Genomic DNA, 8427 nt, shown 5'->3' on the forward strand with positions numbered 1-8427 from the left:
TTAAATTCGATATACGACGGCACGTTGGGCTACGTGTTATAGTTTTCCCACAGGGGCGTAACTTAAAGGCCCCCCCCCCCCAAAAAAATAGAAAATATTATGGCTAGAAGTCCTGAAAAGATAGTTTAGGCAATCCGGTTGACACACGATGTGAGTGATTTATGACTAAACCTTTCTCACAAGGGAAAAATCGGGACAATTCCAAAAATTCTAAGAATTGCAAGGCAAAATAAGATTTTGTGGAATCAATCAAAAACATTTAAATTATTTTTCACAAGCCAATATATTTTTATGAAAAGCTCATTTTCCTTTCCTTCTAGCCAATAAAAACCAGATTAAACTTACAAGAAATCACCTTCTAACCAATTTTTTAAAACTGTGCTCTAAACAAATACAATTATTAACTTGTCAAAAAATGTACATAAGTCCCTAAAAATTCAAAAACTGGTGATGAGTGTTGACTAGTGAACTGACGTATTGGCAAAAAGTTGCTTGCATGTGCCAATAAATCCAATATAGGGCTTAACATTTGACATATTCCAATAGCGGTACAAGGCAATCTTCCTGGATTTGCCCGTAGTTTTGAATTTAAAACACATTGCTTCACGAAATCTCAGAAAAACATCTCTAGCCGAAGACATCAGATGTAGCAAAGACCGCAGGAAGATCTGTGGGAAGCACGTGGGAACACGAATTATCCATACCAACGAGAAAGGGATTTTTAGGTTTCTCTTGAGTCAAGGTAGTATTATTAACCGAAATCGATAAATTTCAATGTCTTGAATTGAACCGTGGAAATACAACCTGTCCATATATCAAGAGGATCAAAAACGGAAAAGTAAATTCAATATGTTCCAAATTCTTCATCTTGCACAATGTTGTATATAGTTATAGTATATAGTTCCGAGTTCTTCTAAAAAAGAACCGAAATTGGGGTTTTACCTGGAATTATTCAATTTTATCGAGTTTACACTTAATGTTGGAGGCATGTGAGAACACACTGAAATGGTTGAATTAGAGGTATTTGCTAAGTCGGATTCGGGATCGAAATAAAGGGAATGATCAAGAGGCACTTGTGAAGACACGGTATCATCGTACTAGTCGCGAGTTCTTAACAAAAATGAAAATTCATTAAATAATTGTGATCGGCTCTAATTTTTTTCAATTTTATTTACATTCTAACCAAAAAAATACACTATGCAATCGTTATTTTTCAATCCTACCTAAAATAGTTCCGCTTCAGCTGAAAATGAGCCAAACCGTCATACCGGGCACAAACGCTTCAAAAAAACGCCATTACCCACCGACACCAACTAAAAGCGAAACAATGTAGCCCAATTAAAGTCCCTGCATGTAAAATTTTCCATTGTCACTCCCCATTGTTGTCCGGCCGCGATAATAAATGCATTAACTTGCCAAAAAACTTGATTACCCTGACCGTTCACGTGTGCAACTTAATTAAGATCGATGCCCCAATCTAGCCCTACTAACAAACCGTTTTTTCAGATGATCGACGTCAAGAACAACATCCATTATCCCAGCGGATACCCCATATCGCAGCACCCGCCAGTATTTTTATGCTCCTCACCAGGGCCGGACCCGTACTGCTCCCAGGACCTATACAATCCGGTCTACGAGGAGCTGAGCGACGCGGAGACCGATCTGGAGAGGCATGGAGGTCATAGTGAGGACGAGTTCGCTGAGGACGAACTCAGCCTCGCCGAGGAAGTGGAGAGAAGGAGGTTGGAAATGGCCCCACCCCCTTATCGACCTAATTGTGTTGGCGGTTCGATGAGGAGGGATATTCCTAGGTTCCGCAGGCCTCAGGAACCCTTACCACCTCTGCCCAATTGTAACGGGAGCAGAAGGAGTAGTAATAGGTCAGTATAACATTTCTCCCTGAACACCTGAAGCTAAATTTCTATTCCTAGGAATCTGGAACGTCATCGACAAACAGACTTCCATGAGGGAATGCTCCTGGATGCGCTGTTGCAGCTCTACCCTAGAGTAGGGAATGTAGAACCTTCGCCCAACCAAAGGCGACAAATTCCCAGTATAGCCCAACGGATTCAATGCGCAGCACCATACGAAACAGTCCCAGTCATTAGTCATTTGGCAACGTTTCGACCGGTGCAGCAAAAGCCGTACTCACACGATTCAGCCTTCGGCTCCGATTCGGGCTACAGCAATCACACGAGCGGCACAAGTCGCGGATCGAATCGCGGAGGGCGGAGAGATGCGCGGAGGATGTCGCAGATCAGCGCAGATTTGGCGCTAACGTAGCCGGGCGAGGCTAGTTGGCAACGTTGCGCATAACACTTGTGATATTATTACGTACGCGGTGGGCCTGGTAGTGGGGAATTCCGGAACGGACTCAAAGATTCCACTAAACGGGCCTATGTATGATGAATTTTTTTCTATATTGACACTTCCTTATCTCCTGTACATAACCTCGTATACTGTATAAGCATATGGTAACGTTACCATTTTTTATATTTCGTTTTATTAGGGAATATACGTCACAATCCTCCAGAGAAGCAATCATGATATAATATTAGTATAAAAGCATAACGCTGGTTTCCATAGGAACATTAGTTGCCTCAATTCCCGGGGGTGGAGACACCTGAGCGCATTTTGACGCAAATAAAACTTTGACAGTTCGCTCTCCGATATCTCCGCACTGGTCTCCAAACTTGCCATAATCGCTATAGATCTGTCCTTTTCCACTGGTATTAGAGTAATATTGTATTTAGACGCAATTTTTGCCAAGCAATAGATATTTATACGATCGAGCTGTTGCCAGATGTCTTTGAATTTTGGCAACATCGTGCGATCCTGCAGTAGTCTTTTGACCACATAAATGGATTAAGGTTTTTCGTATGGTAAATCTCATACAGGGTCCTCCGAGTCGTTTTGGCAGCGTTTGATTTTCTATTCCTAGTCGGGTTTATGAGGTTTAAATTGGTTGTATATTTTGTACTTTTTGTATAATTCAAATTGTATATTGAGTTTTCTATTGTTTTATAGTAGTTATTTGATTCTTTGTAAACGAGAGAAATTTCATATGTTGTTATTTGTTTTTTAGTTACGTTTATTATTTATGAAAGCAAATCGAGTCACATCTTTAAATTTTGTGTTTTATTGCCCTCCCTCCACACTATTGTTTAATTATGGATAAGTCCAACGATCTAAATCGATTGAATGTACCAAAGAATTACCGAAATTCCACTAAAATTGACCTTATTTTCGGAACGAAAAGCCATGTATTAGTATTTTTATGGCATCATTTTGTCACCAGAGATGCTCCAGTGTAATCGATACATACATATAAGACTTACGGTGTCACAGTGAGGTCACTTCTTTTCATTTTTACGTCATTACCTGACTATTAAAATACTTCTAGTTCGTCGAGTGAGCCGAAATGCTGTCCTCAGGGGCCACCGTGCTCGAATTGATCGAGTTAAAAGTTATCGTTGAGAATTTCATTCACCACTTGTTCTACACTATAATCTGGTATTTCATTGTTAAGTCACAATTGTATCACAGTAGTAGATGTTGACAGAAAGATCTACAAATCTATGGTTAAGTGGCCATTGATGGATAAGACCTGCCATGTGGTAAAGTCTGCCTAAGGCAGAGACGAACTAACGGCAATGGTGGCCCGTGAATGGAGATAAAGGAAAATGAGCGGAAATAGCAGGAAATATGAAGATAATGCGCTCCATAGACAGAAATAATGAGAAATAGACGCAAATAATGAAAAAAGATGGGAATAATGGGAAAATAAAAGGAATTACTACATCCTACATCCGGAAAATATAAAATCCAGGAAAGTGGAAATTACCCAATTTCAACAGGAACAGTCGGGATAGCGAAAATTTGAGGGTCTCGGAGTCCAAATTCGTTGTCTGTTTTTATTATATGTTTTTATGCTACTCTCTTCCAAGCGTCACGTCTGTGTGAAAATGAAAAAATTCAGAAAAATAAAAACCCGCCATTTTCTCCATTAATATGTACATCCCTACTCCTAGGAAATGTAATTCCTTTCCTAAGTCGTAGAATATGGCTTATTTTGCCATTTTCCATTACTTATTTCCTTTCGAGCAAAATCGAAATGTTCACTTTTTTTAAGGTTTAATAGGAAACATTTAACGGGCGATATAGATGGAAGTTTTATATACATATATTATTTTTGCGACATAAATACAATGTCAATGGGGTCTGTTTGAGTTTTTCTGTAGTTCAAAGAAATGTAAGCTTTCGGGACTTCACTTCATTTTGGAAAAAACCTGAAAGATATTCTCTAATTTGGTCCAAAAACAATTCTCCGCAGAAGGGCCTCATTAAGGACCGCAAAGCCTTATAATTGTGCCGGGGCATATTATTCAATTCGGAGCTGCTTTCTACACCGTAGTAATTAAACGAATTAACTAGGGCACGCATTTTTCACAACAACCTGTACACTAATTATTTAGCAGGCAGGGCGTCGTAATTAACGACGCTAAGGACCCCCGGGCCAGATCGATAGGTCGAGGAACTTTCTTATTCTGAGGGGCTTCAGTTTGTTTTCAACTTTTCGGACAAAAAAACTAAAAAGAATTGAAAAAAGTAATAGAGGACTTGAGAGAGAATCCCTCATAGACTCAATGGTCCAGATAGAGCATCGTCTCATTGTACTGAAGTTAAGGAGATACTTATGTGTGTAGAATGATTAATGAGGGTGAAATGAAGTAAAGTTTCAGAGTAACTGAAAGATCCTGAACAGGATAGATCTAGGCAAAGCAAACAGAGGGCCGACACTCCCAATTAACCCGCAGATATCAAAGAGGACCCTGGGCCAATTTCTGACCGATACGGTGAGCCTTCTGGTCAGTTTCAATCGCCGCTCCAGCGATATTACCATAAGGCCTAATTGCCAAGTTAGCCGAGAACTAACTTCCCCCCAAGTCGATCAAACACGTTCGTAATGAATATTCAAACGTTTTATCTATTTTCAGGAGGTCCCTGACGCCGGTCAGTTATTAGGTGAGTTCCGTGGTCACTTAAGACGCATAATTTATTGTCACGACAAAGAGCAAAGTCCCCCCAACCATCAGGGGGGATTTATCGCGCCCTTAAATTCCCGAAATTTCCAGTTAAATAATACGTTTCCGTTATAATTTTCTCTTTGTGTCGCGTATTCCCCGGGTGCTTTTGGCGTTTAGTTTTATTTATATGTCTCCGTGTGTCGTCCTCGGGAGCTGGGGCTGATGTATTTTTATTATTTACGATGTTTGCTTTAGCCGCAGTCCCCCGCGGAGCCGGAGGGGCGGTTAAGGAGCTTACGTGTTCGTGTAAACCCAATGCGGATATTAGGAGAATTCGGGAGCGCGTGACCGGGCAGTTTTACATTTATGGCGCTTTATGGGCTGCAAAACGATCCAAAGGAGAATGACTTAGTCAGAAACACGCGAGAAAACACAGAAAATACTTCCCAAAATCGTCAGAAGTTTGGCTGTAGAAAGACGGGAGGTACGTGGAAACACGACCTCACCCATACAATGGAACTTGTGCATTTTGCTGATCAGATTTAGTAGACTTGAGATGAAATGCCTTGGGACACGTGAAAATACAGCGCGTTTCTTTTTTCCGGAAGATAAAAAGCTTTACTGTGAAATACAAGGGAAAATTGTTATATTTTGGTTTTATCTGATGGAACATGAAAGACTGACTACTTTTAGCTAATAAAACTCTGAACTACTTATTTATATGAAAAAAACTGAATCTAACATTCACGTGATAATGGCTCATATATGTTTCTAACAAAATTCTGCGGAATGCCCTTACTAGCTCCATCTCTCTCACCTCATGGAACCATTTTCGCTTACCTACACATGTATGATATTTATTTATTATTTTATTGTTATGGTATGACGTAAATATGCCCAAAATGGGTAGAAAACATTCAATAGCATCTCACTACTAACCAAAAGCCCATCTCGAACATCGGTTAAATAAAAATTAAAACCATTACAATGGTTCGATACCCTCAAAAACATAAAACATACAAAAGCCTCAAAGTTTCAAGTCACACAAACGCTTGCCACGGTGAAAGGGTGAAAATGATTTGGAAAATAGTAACATGGGTCGCAGCCCTACTTACCCCTCTAATTGAAGTTCAGGGCCAAGGACAAATCCTCGCGAAACAATTTACACAGTCTTATACGTTTTTCACTACTTTATGGGACGAAATTAAAACCAAATACGAGGGAAATATGTATGTACACACCATTTATGTAAAACTGAAATAACCGCCAAGAGATGGCACCTCATACATATCAACTTTTAGGGGCTTTCGAAAATCTGCAGGACGGAGGGTAGCTCTAAACTGAAAGTATTAAAGCAACGACTTTTAAGTGAATTCTGATTCTTAAAAAAATCTCTGGTTCTTGTAGTACGTCTTTGATGGAGGTTTCGGTTTAAAGCTGAATGTCTTGAAATAAACGGGTCTCACAAAAGCAAAAATAAAAAGCGACTCTACCATCTTTATTAACCCAAAAAACTCAAAAAAAATCATCACTATTGTTCCCAGCCTCATTTACCACCCTCTTCACCATAATTGTCCCGTCGATATCCACAATCTTGCATGATGTCCTATACAAAATATGCGCCAAAGAAACATCTTTGACCAAATCCGCTGGCTCCTTAATCTCGCAGTCGCTAAAACCCCATCACTACTTTAAATCCCCCTAAACTTACAACCCTAAAACTTGCGCACCTAAAATAAAACCCGGAAACATCACGCAAACTGGGATCCACTGCTAAATAAACGATGCTCTGACAACCCTGCTTTGGAGTCTTCAAGAACAACCACATCCAGGGCCAAATGGCCAGTTTGCTCCACAATGACCGATGTAGGGGCAGGTTCTTCAAATGGCCAGTGCTTCTGACCAAGCCTGGACTCACAGAATTACAGGTGATCTTCGTGCCTTTCAAAAGTGTTGCCAGACATTTCGTGAAGATGGTTAAGGCCAGTTTGCTCTGGGCAAACGCGCTCTTCTCGTCGAAGATCTCTTTCGTGTTCGCAGTAAGGTCTCCAGGCTTCAATCTACCGTTGTAGTGGGCAATTGCCGAAATGTTGATAATTCTCCCATTGTCCGAGCGATTCAGGAGGGGCAGGAGCAGGTGAGTGAGCAAAAATGGGCCTAATGTTTATAAAAAAGACTGTTTACAATGAAAACCTAATGTTTTTATCACTGAGAATGACCGAATTTAACAGATGAGTGATTGGTTCAGGTCATCTCTGAAATTCCGTGACTGTTGCCATCTTAATATAGGAGAAAACATCTATTTAAGCCTTGCAACACACACCTAAATAATTGGTTGCCACAGTGTGTTCATTTCCATCAACGGTCTTCATGTACGGCTGATAGACCACTGCGGCATTGTTGATTAGGATATCCACTTTGTCGTGCTCACTGAAGATCTGGTCGACAAAATGGCGAATACTGGAAAAGTCCGAAATGTCTAGCCATTTGACTGTGATTTCGGCGGTTTTGATAGTTTCTTTGATCTTGTCCAATGCCCGTATACCCTGTTCCATATTGCGCACTGCGAGGATCAGCTGTCCACCTGAGAAGAAAAAATCACAATTGTAGTGACGAAGAAAAGTGATATAACCGCAGTGACGCCACTGGCACCCATCATTCCGGAAGAGAAAGTGTAAACTAAGAATACAGAAGCTTCTTTGCTGAGGAGCTACAATTAGTCGCCATTTACAACACCCTTTTTTGAGAAGCCCTCTTAACAAATCTCGCTTCCAACTTTCCTCGAAACCAAACAAACATGTCCCTCCAACTCCGGTTGGCTAACAAAGGCACGTCGCAATTCCGGACCTCGTAAACGCTTTAACGATGCCCTGTTTCGGGAGTTTGCAATTCGATTAGCCGGAGTTTAGGAACGTTCTCGATTGTTCGCCCTAAAATTATTTCTCTCTTACTCTGCACAGGCCATGGACCTATTAAGCAATGACTCTAATAACAAAGTTGTGTCGCAAGATTTACATACGTGGATATTGTGAGAAAAACTTACCTCTTGCAGCTAAATTCTTGGCAGTCTCAAATCCGATCCCCCTAGCCCCTCCAGTGATGATGACCACCTTCCCTTCTATCCTATAACTGCTTTGGTACTGCGCGCCACCCACATACACCCTATTCAATTGCAATAATCTCCTAAAATCGTCCAAAATAGGCATGGTAAAGTCTTACCGCACTGCTAATATAAAACTAATAACAAGAGCTATAATGTAAGGCCACCAGCTGTTGGAAAAATCCTCAAAATCTCTAGAAAAACTCTCGTACATGGTACTAAGGTACGCTCCTTGATGTGTAGTTTAGGACTGGCAATGACAAAAGTCGCACTAAAGCCACTTTAACGTGCCCCGACTAG

The 8427-nt window shown here is 40.7% G+C and overlaps 2 protein-coding genes across 2 annotated transcripts in view; one reads left to right on the forward strand and one right to left on the reverse strand.

Moving 5' to 3' along the window:
• Window positions 1-3123, forward strand: part of pxb — a 48007-nt gene extending 44884 nt beyond the window's left edge. Inside the window, exons 5-6 of the mRNA XM_066393252.1 lie at window positions 1507-1880; window positions 1932-3123. Coding sequence (XP_066249349.1) covers window positions 1507-1880; window positions 1932-2283 — 726 coding nt within the window. The 3' untranslated portion in view covers window positions 2284-3123. The remainder of the gene's footprint in view (window positions 1-1506; window positions 1881-1931) is intronic.
• A 3419-nt stretch (window positions 3124-6542) lies between these two features.
• LOC136411033 (retinol dehydrogenase 13-like) lies at window positions 6543-8427 on the reverse strand. The gene is made up of 5 exons (XM_066393438.1): window positions 8247-8427; window positions 8071-8189; window positions 7351-7611; window positions 6758-7184; window positions 6543-6699 (listed from the first exon to the last, which is right to left on the reverse strand). Exons 1-5 carry the CDS (start codon window positions 8339-8341, stop codon window positions 6543-6545), a joined length of 1059 nt encoding a protein of 352 aa, XP_066249535.1. The 5' UTR covers window positions 8342-8427.

The sequence above is a fragment of the Euwallacea similis genome, chromosome 9 (genome assembly GCF_039881205.1).
Source record: "Euwallacea similis isolate ESF13 chromosome 9, ESF131.1, whole genome shotgun sequence".
Lineage (NCBI taxonomy): Eukaryota > Metazoa > Arthropoda > Insecta > Coleoptera > Curculionidae > Euwallacea > Euwallacea similis.